The following is an 18,394-nucleotide window of genomic DNA, read 5'->3' on the forward strand; positions in this document are numbered from 1 at the left end:
TTAGGAATTGGAAGATTTTTAGCATTCACCAAAGGAAACTCTTTATTGAATATTTGAATCGTATTAGTAACTACTGATTCAAAGGAAATCATATAAAGAATCAATCAACTTAATAGAGCACGAGATAAGTAATATATCTAATACATCATACCTGCCAGTAAAATAGTAACTAGATGTTTATGTTTTCATTTCATATGATAATTTCGAAACGGTTGTCATGGAGCACAAATCATTATGTAATAACCTTTGTTAGTCTGGTCACTTAATTTTAAAAATAAATTATGTCATCTTTAGACAAAATAGCAAAATCCTTTAGGAGAATTCATAAAGAAAGATCACAGGTTTGCTAAGATATTTACACAAATATAAAATCTATATTTAGCCCGATAAACGAAAAGAATTCGGATTTTTACCCAAAAAATCAGATTACAAAAAACGCGCAAAGTTTAATAATCATTTTTATATTTAGAAGGTCGTTAATTTCTAGAAATCACCAACGACGTTCTAAGTTATTAAAGGTTTTCAAAGAGAAAGCTTACAACAAAAATTGGGATGAGTTTTATTTTAAGATGATAAATATGAAACCATCAAAGGTATGGATAACAATTTTATATAAAATTAAATTTAATCAAGGATGATGAAGAAGAAATCATAGAAAATAAACAAGATAAACTTTCTTATGAACAATCATTGTTAATTAAGACACAAGACTTAAATTATTTAAAATATAAAAGGAATATAAATTTGAAAGTTAATATTTAATACTTGTTAGTTTTATTCTCTTATTTTTAGAAAATTGATAAATTAAAAGAAGAAAATAAAAATGATACAAAATCACTTATAACGCATACATTATTTTATGATAAAGATGGTAGATAAATGTTTTATATTGCATTTATAATTTCATTTAGAACCCCTTCCAAAAGATAGATCAAATCTTTTATCATTATATAAAAAAGATGTAATTCTAATTCAATTAATATTAAACAATTTTTTACTCAGGATTTGAATGTAAATCAAAATAAAAAATCAAAACAATTACGTAAAAGATTACTTCGTGAACAAAATTTAAATTTATTGCAAAAAAGATTAGAAAATAAAAAGGATAAGGTTTAATATTTTTATTTTATATGAGAATATTTTTAATTTCATTCATTTATATGAATTTTATATTTCCTTATCAAATTATCTGCTATACATTTAAAAAAAAATTATTTTATCATTGAAGAGCAAAACATTCAATATTCGAGCTAAAGATGGAGCATTTATTACAATACCTGAAAGGAAATCTTGACATTTTAGCAATATTTATTTATTATATATATCATCTAAAGAAAGATACAATTCTTTATATTCATTTTACAAATAAATTTATTTCAATTATATTTTAATAGATATTATATAAATTATATTATCATATATCTTTCCAATGAAAAAAAAAGATTACAACCCCTGAGAAAACATAGTAAATCAAATTTAATCAATCATTATTACTAAAATAATATTATATGGAATGTATAAAAGAGGTATTTTATATTAGGCTGTCATGTTTTATTATATAAGATACCAATATTTTTTAAATTAAAACATATTGCAATGGGAATAAATTATAAAATAATATCTTATTCCTTCTTTATAACACCCATCAAAATTAAAAAGTTTTTTTATTGCATGTTTTTTGTGAAGAGTTTAAGAATCGAATCATTGTCCATATTCTCTAAGGTCTCAGGTTCTATGCCCAGTGCATGGGCTACATTAGTCATATTCAAGCCAAAAGACTTTAATAATGCAATAATGTCTAATTGCTGTCCTGTTTTTAAGTTTGTTAGTCTTGGACATGCCTGATTACAATGAGGCCATCGACATTTGTCAATTAATTTAAAACGACATTGTTTATTTGGGAATCGAAATTGTTTTAGTCTTAGTTTCTTTTTGCCACCATCTGCAAAAAAATAAACGATTGATTTTTATAATGATAGATTTATTTCATAGAGAATATTCGATTCGTTTTTTTGGATATGAATATTAAAAAAGTATTTATATTCAATCAGTATGAATAATTAATAATTCAATTTCGAATTCGTTTGTGAATTTTTAAAAAAAAATCTGCGCGATTTTCATCAACAAACACTTGTTTAAAATATATTAGGTTATATTTAAAATTCAAGGGGTTATAGCATAGCAATACTCGTGAAAGACTTCTTTCCACTAGAAACTTTAGTTACTGATAAAAAAAAATGCTAAGTAAAAATTACTGCCTTGCAAATTTAGTTTTTGTGGATCAAGATTTTATCAATTTTTAAAACCCAACCCCAAATTTATTTTTAAGCCAGTCCCGAGATTTCTAATTGAAAAATTTAAAGAAAACAAATTTTATATAATAATAAAAATAAATAATTGCGTATATCTGAGAAAATTTAAATTATTTTAATAGAAAATAAAATAATAATCTCGTAATAGATTATATAAAAAATGATTAGGAAGAAAGTTTGATTTGCAGATATAAAAAATGGACTTAAGATTTGTTAATATATATAAATATTGTAATAAACCCATCCACAAAGCTTCCAGAAATAGGTACAAGGAGAGCTGCTTAATGTAAGTTTATTTTCAAAGATATTGCGTGCACCACCCCGTATATTAATTGTAATTGGAAATTGTTCATAAGAAATGAATTTTAGAATCTAATTTTTTTAACAATTGGCATTGAGACCATCGAATAAATTGTCACGGAAATATATCTACTGGGTGGATATTAGGCATGATATCGGGGATCATATTAAAAGATATTGAATGTCATGATAGTTGTGTGTGCCAATTCATTATTGGATAAGATGCGCATGCCCATATATTAGTTTTATTTATCTTATGAAATATTAGTTTTTTTGGCTTTTAATAAATTATTAAAGGGGAGAGGAATAAATGGCTAGGTTTAAGAAACTGATCGTGATCCATAGGCAAGTCTAGGATTTTCCTATGGGAGATGAGCGCCACAAATTTTATTGGAGGTCTTTAATTCGATTTATTGTAGGGCCTTTGAGTATATTATATTTTTATAAAAATAATTTTGGGGTTTAAACTTATTTTTTTATAAAAAGTTTGATAGTCATTATTTTAAAAAGTTATTAACTTTTACTAAATTTTCTTTCAAATTCTTTTTTAATGAGTTTCAATTCAAATTAACCTAGAAAATTTAATGTTATGTTGATAAAAATACGCCTGTATGAAAATTAGAAATATATCGTTCAAAAGAATAATTATTTATTGTATTTCGGAAAAATGAATCGAATATTAATTGTGAAATAATTTCGAATATATAGAACAATAAACTACTTATTTCAAAAAAATCTTAAACTGACACATGAAACAATCTATATATTGATTAAATTGGGTAAAACAGTCACATTTTTTTAAAAGTGATCAAACATATCTGAAGATGAAAATAAATAGTTATAGGGATGAATTTCACTTTTTGTTCTATTTTTTCTATTGTCTTTCCGAGTCCTTTTAGATAAATGTCGTATTTTATTCCTCCTTCTTCTTAATCTATTTCTTTATGTAAACATAAATAAACATCTTAAAAAAAGGAATAAGTAATAATTACTGCTGCTTATATGAATGATATTCTTCCCAGCATTTTAAGGCCTCTGATAATGTCCATTGCTCAACTTTTATTAAATCCCAATTTCTAAATATATAAAAAATTATTATTGTTTACGATTCAATCATATAAAGTTATTATTTTACTTTTTGGTTAACACTCCATGTGATATGCAAGCCGGTGAAAATAGACTCCTACAATTAAAAATAATGATTTATGGATACATTTTTTTAAAAAAAGTTGAATTTCCAAACTAATCCAAATAATTTATATCTTTCTATCAATAATCAGTTACTTTAACCAGTTATAAATAGAAAATCTCTACTCCTAATTAGAGGTTTGCAAGGGGCTCTGCTTGTTTTTAACTTTTGGGTGGGTTAAAAATATAAACAATGTGTAGGCGAGCGAGTTAAAAAATATTATTTAAACGGGAGGTAGGGAGGGAAACTAGTTTTGAATAATTTAAGAAGCTATAACATTTTTTTAATTAAAAATCTTTAGTTTAATTTTAGAAAATGCATTGCATATGTGCAATGTTGTTAAAGCTACTTTTAGTTACAACTACTTACCAAATAGTAGCTTCGCTTTAAATTAGTTACTTTCTCAAAAATTAGCCTCAATGACTATTTTATATTTAAATGTATCTTAGCTACTTTAAAAAATATGTCTAAATTTTTTTCCCTTAAGTAAGGGTGAATAAATAAAACATTGCAACTTCAATTTAGTATTGTTAAACAGCTCGATTTAAACCAATTATTATAAACGATGGCAAAGTCTTCAAGTTAGCCCAATATTTTTCTGGCGAAAATATCGAGTTAGCCGTTTTTAAAAATCGTCGAGTCGATTAACAACACTACACCAATTATATATCTTTTTTATAATCGTAAATGAAATTTTTATCCAAATTTAAAATATATAGTAATAATATCACATAATAAATTATAAAAAAATATTAGTTATACATATAACTTAAATAAATATATTTATTTTTGCTTTTAAGAGAAGATGCCCCTCAAATTTTGAACTAGCAAGGAACATCTTTATTTACCAAAAACATTCTTTGCTAGAATAAATAATCTGGCAACAGTGAAAATTGAATGGGATTGGGGAAGTATATTTTATGAAGATTAGTTTTAAAAGAGAGAACTCTTTGAATATGATGAGGTCTGATATGGATGATCTCAAAAAATTTGTTTTATAATAAATATTATATCATCCTCATCGGAAGTTTTATCAAAAAATTTGAGGAAGGTTGGGTGATTTTTTTTGTTTAAAGATGATGAAATATATAGTTCCTTAGCTAATCTATGAATTAGCTTATCCTTGATTATTGTGTTCTAGTCTTAATCACGTCTAATTTTATTTAAAATACACGTAAAATACTCTTGAATATAAGTTAAATCAGATTTAAATATTTCCGGAGCTTGTTCAATTATATCTATCTCAAGTTCCCCATCTTTGTCTTGCCTTTTCCTAAATTAAATATCTAAATTAAATCTATATATATTTATGATAATGAATAAGGTGCCATCTTCCAAAATTTAAATGAATTAAATAAGTTAAAGGATTTTAATAAATTAATTTTTTTTCAAATATATTCATTTTATATATTCAAATTATAATTAAAAATTAATTATTATTTATCATTTTAAAAAGTCAATTAAATTTTATTTTAAAGTAGTTATTTTTTTTTTAGCTATAGCTACTCGAAATAAATAGGGGTGCTATTAATTATCTACTTTTTTATAAATAACATTGCTACCGATCGTTACTCAAAAATTATAGTGTCCTACTTTTAAGAGCTACTTCAACAGCATTACATTTATGCCACCGAAAAAAATTTTATTTAATGCAATGCGAAATTTATTATTGGAATAACATATTATTTGTAAATATATAAAAAAAAATTATTATTGAATAATTTTAAATCTATAGTTTTAAAATAACATAGTAAATTTTGTTAAAATAATCAAAGATAGTACAATTAACTAGTCCACGCTAGCCCTGCTATGAGCTAACAGTCTTTAAAAAATGAACAATGAGCGGGCTAGCAATTTCTTAAAACAACGAGCGAGTGAGTTAAACCACACCCTTTGCAGACCTCTATTCTTAATCATAAGTCTTACAAGACTCACGAGACGTTTCCAAAAGATAGACGTAATCTTTCTCCCATATTGTTAATGTAATCCCATTGATCTTTTCCCTCAGGTATACCCACTTTATCGACTATCATTTGTGCTTCGTCGAAAAGCCATTGAAATACGAAGAGTGGACCTAGTTTAAACGTGCATATCATTTTTTGATTAAATTTATGACTATTGTATGTAAAAATTTCATATACTTTTTAATGTTGACAAAGCATTATGTATGAAATAACATTTCCATCGTTCAGAAGAAGTAAATTTTGCGATGCAATTTATAGGTAAGTCACCATTCCAATAACTATTTTTTTTAAAATATAAATTAAAAAAAAAATCTTTTGTGATTAATTATTTTTTATGATGTGTTGTTACGATATAATACTTAATAACAGTAGGAAAACTTTCTATTTTGTTAATAATAAATATCAGAGAACCGTAAAAGTCAAATTTTAGACCCGGCTCGATTTAAAAAAATTTCATTTTCAAGCCGATTAGGATTTTTTATAAGTAATTTATTACCCGGCTCGAATTTTTTTTAAAAATATTTTTTTGCTAAGCTCGGATTTTTTAATTTTGATTATTCTACGGACCAGCCCCGATCAGAATTTTTAAAATTTCGTTATTTTGAATAGTTTTGGTTGTATATTGAAATAATGACCAGTAATAATTAATATTTTATTAAATGGCCTGAGTTTTATAAAATATATATATATACAGACACAGCTTTCCCTGATTTCATTTTGAAAAATCTTATTACCAAGTACCAGCAGGTCTCTGATAAATATACTAATCTCCACAATTGACCTATAATAATATTTCTTCACTTATTCTGAAGGTAAACTTTTTCAACCAGGCATTTTATTTCGGGGATGCCAAAAGAATAAAATTGAATGTAATTTTTCCGTGATGTTAAACCCGAAAAAGCCTGATATGAGATCAGATACTAGACAAAATATTTGAGTATATACTATATATTATTCAGACTTTAGGCCCTGTTGAATTCCATGAATAGGAAGATGTATAATAGACGAAATGTGTGCTAGTGATGTCCACGTGTTAAAATCTTCAAATTGTGGGTCTATTTTATTTTTTTCAAGTTTTTCCATTATCGCCTCTCGATCTATATCATCACTCACTTTAATAAGAGGAATATCATGTTCAAGAAACCATGCCGAATCTGCCACCCCAAGTATTTTCATGTTTTTCTTGGATGTCCATAACAACCTTTTTATCTTGTCCAAATTTAAGACGACTCCTATACCTCCAGCACTTCATTAATATATGAAAAACGTTTATATTCTATAGTTTAAAAAAGGAATATAATAGTTACCTTGTTCCCAGTAATAAAAGCCTTTCTGCCAGTTTCAGACCCTTATTAGACATTTCTTTAATTGTTTCCTCTATAATATATGAGCCCATGAAAGTAAAATCTTGAAAATTAAATAGAATAAAAACTATATATCATTTTACTGTTTTTATGAAGAGGTTGCGATCTCCCGCTCCATAAATCACTAGAACAATATGGCAAATATCTATTTTAGTTTAAAAAAATAATTAAAAAATAATAAGTAGGGGATACTGGGGCTAGTCAACGAATTTGACTTTTATGTTAATTTGACTTCATTTTAAAACAGAATTAGAATTTGAATTACTTTTCAAAATCAATAATCATCAAAGATTTTTGACCAAATTTTCCTAAAACTCAAATCTATTGTTATAAATCTTTCATGATGATATACTTAATTTTTTTTCATAAAAAAATTCAATTTTATGTATATTCATGAACGATTTTTTTCCAAATTTTGCTTTTAATAAAACATTCTAATATATACTCGGAGCAAAAATGCTATAAATTGCTCATCAACTATTATAAAATATTTTATAATGTCTTTGAGTTTTATATTTTGAAATCATGTAGTATTTTAAATTCTTAACCATTAAACTTTCTTAATTTTGGTGAAATTTTATAATCATAATTACACATTTTTTATTTTTAAATATATTTTAGAGATATTAGTGTACAAGATTAGTAGAATCAGATCTACTCGATGTGGAGTTAGTAAAATTGGATTTTAAAATAATATATTTATATAGACAACACGGGGGAGGGGGGGATTTCTTCACCATTATTAGTAAAATAAATTTATATAAAAAAATAATAGCTTATTACGTGATATGTGATAAAGCTCCTTCGGCCCTAAACGTTGTAGGTACAACAGACTATGCTAGGTATTTCTCATTTCCATCTAATTGGATTTTTAAAAAAGAATTCTGGGGAAAGATATGAGAATCTCTTTACACGGGGAGGCTAACTTAAAATTAATGTCTAATGAATTTGAATTAAAAATATGATTATTATAAAAGAAATGAACCTGTAATCTTGTTGAAGGTATTTGAGTGGTTGAAGAGGAGAATGAGTTGATGAATGCGGGGGATATTATTTTAATTAACTTGATTTAATCTTAAAAACTTTTTTATAGATTTTTTATTATTATTTAATTTTATGAATTGTTTCCAATTCTTCTTCAAGTCTGCAACATCTTTTAATACTCGGTAAAACCAAAGTGTCTTGTACCTACTGTACGACTTTTCTTTACAGTAAAGAGCCATGTTATAGCGTCATGGATTGAATTGTAGTTGGGGTTTCTCAGTGAGCTAGGAATTGCTTTTTTCTTTAATGTAATGTGGATTGGAGTATGTTTTGATAGTTTCCATAATTTATCATTCGATATTAGTCTAGGGTAGAAAACACTGTTTATAATTTTTAAGCACTAATTGATAAACGTCTGAAGTTTCCTGTTGTCGGCTTTGCTAATTTTCAAGTTTCACAACCGTATAACAGTGTAGGGATGACAGTGGAATTAATGATTCGTAGTCTTGTGAAGGCCGGTATCTCCCTTGTCTTCTAAAGCTTGAATTACTTTCCTAGCATTTTTTATCCTTAATTTGAGCTCTTCACAGCCCCCTCTATTGTCTAAGGTAATCCCGAGATATTTAATTTTGGTAACTACCTTAATCACTTCAAACTTATTATCAATATTCTCTATGGGAGGTATGTGTCTCGCTAAAAGAATCATGGTGTTGTTAAAATTTATTTCCAGGCCAACTTTTTCAAATTTACAGATATTAGAAGTGGATAAGATTGTAGGTTTCTTCCAGGTCTTTAGTAATAATTACTAAGTCAGCAGCATAGGATATAATCCTGTTCTCTAAATGGTGCATATTGTTTGAAAATGGCTTAAGTTCCAGTAGATTGGCAGCATCTAAAGTATCCTCCAAATTGTTTTTTCATTACTATATTAAAGAGAATAGGGGAAATGACACAGCTTTGTTTTACACCTTTCTTAATTCTAAAAGCCAAGGTTTTGTTATTTATTCTGGACGAGGTAAGCAGTTTGTTATAGTGGTTTCTTAATATCTTAATTATGTTTATATCAATACAAACCTCTGAATTTTCCATAGAGCTTCATGATAGATATTATTAAAGCCCGTTTGAAATCGATCAACGTAAAAAGAAAAGGTAATTTATATCTCTCACATTTTGAATATTTTGAGAGTAAGAAATGGCTTTATGATATTTTTGCCTGGACGATACGCGCAAATATATTTTAAGAAGAGATTTTATGATGTCTGTAGAATACGAACCTTAAGGAGAGTCATAAAGATCTTGGGTGTAGTCAAGGTGAGTGCTATTGCCCTATAATCGCAGAATTTAGTAGTGTTTGTGGTTCGGAGGGTTTCAAAGAATAGATAAATTCCAGTCTTTAGGTGTCATACCAGAAGACCAGATTTTATTTTAAATAATTAGTAGGAAATGTGATACAGCATTAGATGCCGCTTTGAGATGTTCCCCAGTGATGTAATCTGAGCCAGGAGCCTTGCGGTTTTTGAGTTTCCTTATAGCAATGGAGATTTCAGTTAATAAAAATTGTGAGGTAGTTTGAGATGTAGGTTGTTGTCTATATAATATTCTAGCTGGTTTCCTTGATTCAAAAATACTCATGTAGTAATCTATCCATAGTGCCATCTGATGATCTTGGTCAATTACGACTTTATTATTCTCCAATCGAATGGAAGGAAGTTTTTTAAAGATCCTTGATTTACAAAAATACTTAAGCTTGCTATAAGCGTCAAGAAGCCTATTCCTTTCATATCTGATCTCATATGCTTTCCTAACCTTGAAAATTTTTCTGTGGCTACTTGTTGATCTTTCAATAGTTTTCCAGAGTTTCCTGTCAGAGTAACCCCTTGAACGGAGCTCCTCAATTTTTTGCATAGTTGTTGTTGATATCTAGTCATTCCTCGCGAGTGGATTGTTGCTTCCTAGAGCATTACTCGCTTCATAAATATCTCCCCTAAATATAGCAACATTTTTCAACTGATTTGGACCAGGATATGTTTTCTAAATTCACTATCTTTTCACATAGTTTTGGTTAAATAGCTCTTTATCTGTAATTTGTAAATTATTGATATTTTGCCTTATAAGTGTATTTGCAGGTTGATTAGGGGTGTTATTCAATCTAATTAAGACTCCTCATTACTATGATCTTGGCTTTGATCTCTATGGCCAGATAAGTTGATATTCATCATGGACATTACATCTTTAAACCAGCCGTGAACATTTGAGATGAAAAGTTCTATCTGCGAACTTTGACTCCCTTTACTAAAGGTATAGCTATTTTCCTCGCTGTGAGAGATAAATGTGTTTTCAATTTTGAGATTATTACTACAACATAAATCTAGTATTTTCCTGCTGTCATCTCTATTAGGTGAATTAGCATATTTAATTTATAATTTATAACTCACACCTCTTCGAAATAAATATCTTTCAATTTTTAATTCTGCGTAAAAAGGAAAAATAAATCTAAAATAAATATATTCAATTATAATTATTAAATTTTCCTCAGGTTTGTTAAAATTAAAATTTTTATTAAAATGGGGATTACATATAATTTTTAGTATTTTTTTCTTTATTTTAAACCTAGAAGGACGTTGATGGATATAAGAATATTTTTTAGCAAAGTTTGAAAAAAATATTCAAAATATTTTTGAGTAAAATAGAAAATATTTGATTTCATCATGAAAGATTTTTTTAAAAAGATTTTGGCATTTTTAGGTTTCAAAAAACATTTTTAAATTTTTTTCAAACACTGTTATATCTATTTCGATGATAAAATATAGTTGAAATATTCACAAAGAATCTCATAAATTATATATAACTGTGAAGTCCAACCAAGAAGTGATATCTGCAAACAAGGGTAGTTTGGGATTTAACCCCCCCCCCCCCCCACATATTTTAAATTTGAACTACTCCACTCTATATATGAATTTGAGATTCGCAAACCCCAATATTAACCTAAAATAAACCCATAGATTCAATATTAGGGTTATAATTCAGATCAGGTACAGAGTATATAATAAAATAAAATAATTGTCTTTACCCCCCCCACCCACCCCTTTAGACTTATTTTTAACTGAAATTAGCTAAAGATTTAATTCAGCAAATGACCTTTCTAATTTACAAAGGATTGTTACCTCAATCATGTTATTGAAAGAATTAAATTTAGATAAACTTCCAGAAAATACTATGAAATTTATATAATTATCGTGATTAACATGTCGACTAATAATATATTTATGATATTTTGTAATCTTTATTTTTGTATTTTAATTTACATTCGCAATATTTAAGATTTTTTCATAATATTTATGTTAGAACTTATCAATTTATTCTTACCATTAGTTAAGATAAATTTACATGAAATTATAAATGTTGAAAAAATCACTCCAAAATAAATTTAAGAAAAAAGGTTAATAATAATTTAATACTCCCCCCCCCCCTCCGCCCCCAAAAGCCAAATTCCTGTCTAGGTATCCAATTATATATAATATTATAGATCGAAATAAATTCTAATACGTTCAAAAAGGACATCGAAATTTGTCATTTTTTTGTTAATTTTTAAACGTTAGTTATTTATTATTATAATATTATACCAATAAAACATCGTGCATTTAAAATAAATGTAAAGATATTAATTTTCGACTACTCTGCCGTGGATTCACAAGGCACCTCAGGTTCAGGATATGAAGGTTTAAAAATCCGCAAAAATTGATTTTGACAAGAATGTATTAGATAATAACAAAAAATTTCAATTTAATTTTAAAAAAGGGTTTGAGATATCTATTCTATTACTACTTTGTAGATTTTAATACGATTAATATTTTAGAATCTATGATAATTTTGATCAGGCTCTGCTTTCCCTTATTTCAATTAAGCTAAGTGTCTAAAAAATATCTTAAAAAATTGAATATTAAAAAAAAAATTTGGAGTTTTTATTCTAAATTTTTGTTTCACCCAGCCCTAACCATAAGTAGTTAAAGACTTACATTATATTATAATTGTACCAAAAAGGATTGTTTTTTCGGTCATTTGATAATATGCCTTCGTCTATAACAAAAAATAATAATTTATAACACCATATAATAAACATTTAAGGTGAGATGGCCAATTTGAAGATGACATTAATCCCGGGGTATTTCTAAAACGTTTTTCGCAAGTTTCTTTGGAGTAACAAAACCATCCACCTAAAATAAAAAATTGGTCTACGGAAAAGATTAAATATTTTACCTTCTAAATATATGAGCCATTTTTTGGAGTTATGGTGTCTTCTCAAATAATATCTAAAAAGAATTTTTAAAAATGTAAGTTAAATTTGATAAAATTATTAATCCTAAAATAATTTAGTTAATGGCGTGTCCAAAATTTTCGTAAAAGGAGGGCTTTAGAATTTTATTAAATTTTATATATTCTCCCCCTTCCTTGAAGAACTTTGGCCGGATTGCATTCTTAAAAATATATTTTTAGTCAAAAACTTTCTTTTTGTGTCCATATTTTGGGAAGAGGGTGGTGGGAGGAGCATTGGGAGAAATTTTTTTACTACTTAAAATAATATAGGATTCAGATTCTCTCATAAATCATTTACTGAGATTTGATTTGAAAAATCTGGTATTACTGGAAAGTGGAAACTATAGGAAAAAACATGATCCTTGCTGGATTCGAACCCAGAAACATCGGAGTAGCAAATGATGCTCTTATGGACTAGGCCATAGACGCTTTTCGAAAATCACAATTTTTTACAAAACACATATTTGTTAGACCTTACCCTGAATTTATAGTTAAAGCGAATTCTCGGCGAAGTATACAAAAACAGACTAAATAAAGCCCTATTGATACGACTGGTGCAGCCGTTCATAGATGCCATCAAGTTTTTTTTTAGGAGGATGGCTATGTGTACTTATAATTGATGGTCTCTATAAACGGCGGCACCAGTCCTATCACTAGGGCTAATTTTGTCATATTTCATATACTTCGCCGCAAATTTGGGCTAACTATGAATTCAAGGTTAGTCATGAAATTAAAACTATCTTGCCGAAAACATTTAATATATCGATTTTTTTTTCGTATAAATAAAAAAATACACAATAATTCAAGGTAAAATTGTCTGAAATTCATAGTGTGAATACATCTATACAAGCTGAATTACATTTTAGAACAGATCAGATTTTTTTAAATTTAAAAATATCCTACATATAAAAAATTTACTATTTAAATTTAATATATCTAATATATATAATCTCCATAATCAAACATGATCGTTTTCGTATCTTCCTAATGTATTTAAAATTTAAGGAGACTATATAATGTAATGTTAATTTTTTGCTAGTCGCATGTTTTAAGCATGCACCAACTTGAATATAATTAAATTGAATATATTAATTAATAGCTGATATTTTTAAAATTCTGCCGTTTATTACCATACTAGCTGACGAGGTTGAAGGGTAATTATTTAGTTTGTATGTATGATACTAAATATACTTTATTAATAAATTATATATAAATATCAAAATTTAGGAGAAAAAGAGGTAAAATTGTTGCAATGTATACCGTGAGCATGTATTAGAAATATCAAAATTTAAATTTGTGATGGAAATCATATTGGATAAAATTTAAAATAGAGTGCTTTAAGATTTTTGAATATAAATATGGGTTATACATTGGCCTGAAAATTTTTTTTTGCATACATAGTCAGGCCTGATCAAAAAACCAAGTCCCATGCAACTTTCATAAAATTTTGCCAGTTATTTTTATTGAATGTCCTAAATTTAATTTTATATTTAGAATAAAATTTAGATTGAAATCATATTGTGTAAAATATAAAATAGAAATGCTTGAAAATATTTTAATTTTAAATATGGGCTAGACATTGGCCTGAAATTTTTTTTTGCAGAAATCGCCAGGCCTGATTAAAAAACCAACCTCATGAACTTCATATTCTGATTTTATTTTTAAATGAATTATGACTTATTTTATTTCAGTTCTCAACTAACAAAATTATTATAGTCTTTGGCAGGCTTGAGAAAATTTTTCCAACAATATGGTTTTTAGAGATTTACCTATCTCCAGGCTTGGGAAAAAATTACAAAATTATTATGGGTTGGCAAGGTTTTAGTAGAAAAATTTCAGGCCAATGTCTGGTCCATATTTAAAATAAAAAAATTTTCAAGGATATCTATTTTAAATTTTTACTCAATATGATTTCTATTACAAATTTAAATTTTATTCTAAATATAAAATTAAATTTAGATATTGTTATTAAATTAAAATAGAAATAAATGGAATATATAATTAAATTTAGGACATTGTTATTAAATTACAATAGAAATAAATGGCAAAATTATATGAAAGTTGCATGGGACTTGGTTTTTTGATCAGGCCTGGCTATGTCTGCAAAAAAAATTTTTAGGCCAATGTCCACCCCATATTTAAAATTAAAAAATTTCCAAGCATCTCTTTTTTAAAATTTAATCAATATGATTTCTATCTCAAATTTAAATTTTATTCTAAATATAAAATTAAATTTAAGACATTATTATTAAATTACAATAGAAATAAATGGCAAAATTTTGGGAAAGTTGCATAGGAAGGGGTTTTTGATCAGCCCTAGCTGTGTCTGCAAAACAAAATTTTGAGGCCAATGTCTAGCCCATATTTAAAATTCAAAAATTTTGAAGAATTTCTATTTTTAATTTTACCCAATATGATTCCTATCACATATTTAAATTTTGATATTTCTAATACCCTTAATGCTCACGGGTTACATTGCAACAATTTTACCTCTTTTTCTCCTAAATTTTAATATAAAGCATATTTAGTACCATATACACAAACTAACTAATTACCCCTCAACCCCGTCATTCTTGACGGGTTATTAGCTAGTATTATAATAAAAGGCGATATGAGTCGTGAAAAGCGTCACATAGTGTGTATTTTTTTTGAAATAATACCTAGGAAAGGAAGTTAAAAATTTCATGCTAGTTCTCATAATGGATTTGATTTATTTAAAAAAAAAGGAAATATATAATTTCAGCAAATTAAAATTATAACTTATAAGAATAAAAAAATTCATAGCCGAAAAATTATGGTTAATAATAAAGTATAATAACGTAGTCTAGTGCTATTATTGGGTCTATTTTTTCAGGTCTGGCCCAATCCTAATTTTTTATCATCTTTTTCAATGATCCAAGTCCCATCCAAAAATTCTTTTCGGAAAGAGGAGTCGGTTCCAATTCGAATAAAATTTTTATCGGAATGTTAATAAATTTCGATATTTCAACGAAAGCTGAAAAATTATAAGCACTGAAGGAAAATAAAAAAAATTTGATGTTATTTTTTAAAGGAATTCTATTTATAAAAAAAACATAGTAAACTATAGAATTTAAAATTTTGTCGAGGTTCACTATTGTCGAATAACATTTTAGAATCTCGAATCGGCCGGACACATGCAGGACTTTCATGGCGTCAAACTAGCCTTTTATCATTTAGGCGCATTCAACAGTCATATTTTTTATTTATTTAGGCCTACCTTAAATAACATTCAAATAAATAATATTCGAAATTAAATTTTAGCTTATTAAGCAAGTTCTTACGGTTCTCTCTTCTTTCTTTCTTTAAAAAGTTTTTTAAAAAAAAGTTTACCCAGCAGTCGACCCATCGTTACACTTTATAGATTTGTTCGCGAATAGATATTTGGTCAAGTATTCAGTCGTTAAATTTTTTGTTCGTTGGTAGGTATCAAATGAAAATTTTGAATTGGAAAGATTGGTAAAAACATTGGGCACTGACTTAGTTTTTTCCAATTCTTCCTTTCGATTCACCGTTCTTACATTATTGATATCATCGTCATTAAGTTCGATTATTTTTGATAAATTAGAGTAGGAGATCGATTCCAACTTGGCTAGATTTGATGGTCTATGAGATTCGTTCTGAATCTCGGCTAATTCTGCCTCTCCTTCGTTCATGATTTTGTCGAGGTAAGTGGACTCCCTATCTGCTACATCGAAGTAATCCGGGTTATTTATGATTACGTAATTATCTATTTGATAGGGAGTACCATTTTTACCGATATCAATATCATTGTAATTATAAAGCATTTTAATGTCAGGAGAGGTTATTTGGCCTTTCTTAAAATTCAAATCGAGCCCGAAATCTTGATAAACTAGCAAAGATAGTATGAATATGAGAGGAAATGTTACGGTTAGAGTGAAGAATATCATTATGATAGTAAACAGTGAATCGTGAAATCTATTATAATAAAAAAAGGTATAAATATACATAACATAATAATATTTATTAAATTTAAATATGAGAAAAATATACCTATATTTTTTGAAATTATAAGCATAGCTGAATTGGTCAGGAGTTATTAACATGCTAAAAATAATTTACACTACTGATTGGTATTTGTATTTCTTCGAAATACATTTTATAAAAAATAGGTAAAGTTTATAATATATTTTAAAGGAATTTTATTTATAATTTTTAAAATTTTATATTATTATAATTATAATCCTCATTTTATAAATTTATTATTTTATATAATGCAAATCGAAATGTTAAAATAAAATTTGAAATTTATATTTTTTAATAATATCAAAGGAAAAATTCCGCCTATATAGAAAAAGATATTATATTTTAAATATTTTATTAAAAATATCATTTTATATGATTTTTTTTATTAGGAGAATCAATAGAAAGAAAAGAAATAGGAACTAAATTAAAAAGATTAGTGTGGGGATCGCTGAGTAATTAAAATAGTTTCATTAATAATTTTTTTTATTTTACCTGAGGTGGAGCATAATCAAAAGCATTTTCAGCCGTTCTAAATTTAATTAGTGCTTTCAATCGTCCATTTAGGCGAAAGAAAAGTATTTAAGCACCCATAAAATCTCAAGAGTTAAGAGCCTGAGGCATCATAGAAACATGTAATATATATCCATTTTACATAATATCGCGATAACCTCTCTTAAAAATTAACGTATTTATACATAGCCTAATAAATTATTATGTTCGTATGTTTTTTTTAAAAAATATTTCTATACCCGAGATTTTGAAAAAGGTTAAAAGAAAAATAAATATAATATAATATTTCATGTTCCAGTTTATTTTACAAATTAAACCCTCTTAAGGCCCTTTTAAAGACGCATTTAAATTTGCCAAAATTGAAGTTTTATGACAATTGTCAACCATCTACCATTCTAACATTTGTATGATGATTGCACAAAATAATGACGCGTGACTATAATTTATTGTAAAAAATGAATTAACATATAGATGTTAAAATAAAACGAACGTAATTCATCCTTCCTATTATCAAATGACAACCTGAATTTTTAATTTAAATATTTTTACATAACTCGTTAATTAATGTTATGGTTTCATTCACATTGAATAAATAAGAGCATAAAAATTTGTTTCATCATAATGCTAAATTTTTCTAAATTAGAAAAGATTCTAATTTAATATAAGGTCTGGCATCTATAAAAATATCAAGGTAATATGGCTTCGGTTGGTAAAGTTAAAAAAAGCGTTCAGGAGCCAGGGTGCCTAAATTTAATATAAGCAGTTCGCCGAAGATATTTATTCAAGCATTTATTTACACCAAGCATAAAGCTATAACTTATAGAATTGTTTAGACCAGTCGTAAGAACTACTATTTAAATTGGGAAATTTTAATTCAATTATGATAAGGGAAAAACATGATGCCGTTTTTTTAAAATTAAGCCTATTAAAGATGCCTTCCGGTATAGAGATGGTAAATGTTAGGTACACTAATTTTTACAAGCTTGGGGACTATTTATTAAAAAATCATTTATGAAAGCGCGTAACCAAAGGGTGAGGGTAAATCCCCCATCGCAAATTTGTCTGTTCTCGTAATTATTATTTTAAGCTAATAAAATTTTTTACCCCTACATACCCCTTTCCCCCTAAAATGTACAATATATAACTATAAAGAAGAATTTGAAAGAATAATTACTAAAAGTTAATAACTTTTTAAATTAAAGACTAAAAATTCAAATTTTTTTAAGAATATTTATAAAAAAAATAGAAAATCCAAGATTATTTTTATGAAAATATATTATAGACAAAGACCTACAATAAGTAGACCTAACGATCTCCAATAAAATTTATAGTGGAAAAAACTACTTAATAATGTCCCACCCCCTCTAAAATCTTGAATACGCCTATGCATTTATGAAATATAAATAAAATTGCATAATTAGGTGTTTTACTTATTGTAGTCATTGAATGATA

General features: G+C 26.7%; 1 protein-coding gene across 1 annotated transcript; it reads left to right on the forward strand.

The window, feature by feature from the left end:
• The first annotated feature begins 229 nt into the window (after positions 1 to 229).
• LOC135924965 (probable U3 small nucleolar RNA-associated protein 11) lies at positions 230 to 1,499 on the forward strand. The gene is made up of 8 exons (XM_065460100.1): positions 230 to 341; positions 383 to 444; positions 488 to 593; positions 634 to 750; positions 793 to 871; positions 912 to 961; positions 1,003 to 1,110; positions 1,229 to 1,499. Exons 1-8 carry the CDS (start codon positions 282 to 284, stop codon positions 1,292 to 1,294), a joined length of 648 nt encoding a protein of 215 aa, XP_065316172.1. The 5' UTR covers positions 230 to 281; the 3' UTR covers positions 1,295 to 1,499.
• Positions 1,500 to 18,394: the final 16,895 nt, after the last annotated feature.

This window comes from Gordionus sp. m RMFG-2023, chromosome 2 (genome assembly GCF_954871325.1).
Source record: "Gordionus sp. m RMFG-2023 chromosome 2, tfGorSpeb1-WG-v2, whole genome shotgun sequence".
Taxonomy (NCBI): domain Eukaryota; kingdom Metazoa; phylum Nematomorpha; class Gordioida; order Chordodea; family Parachordodidae; genus Gordionus; species Gordionus sp. m RMFG-2023.

What these genes read in the sequence shown, in the direction of transcription:
- LOC135924965 (XM_065460100.1), top strand. Translation starts at nt 282, where the DNA reads ATGTCATCTTTAGACAAAATAGCAAAATCCTTTAGGAGAATTCATAAA. An exon ending in TTCATAAAGAAAGATCACAG is followed by an intron (nt 342 to 382) that starts GTTTGCTAAGAT and finishes ATCTATATTTAG; the next exon opens with CCCGATAAACGAAAAGAATT. An exon ending in TAAATATGAAACCATCAAAG is followed by an intron (nt 594 to 633) that starts GTATGGATAACA and finishes AATTTAATCAAG; the next exon opens with GATGATGAAGAAGAAATCAT.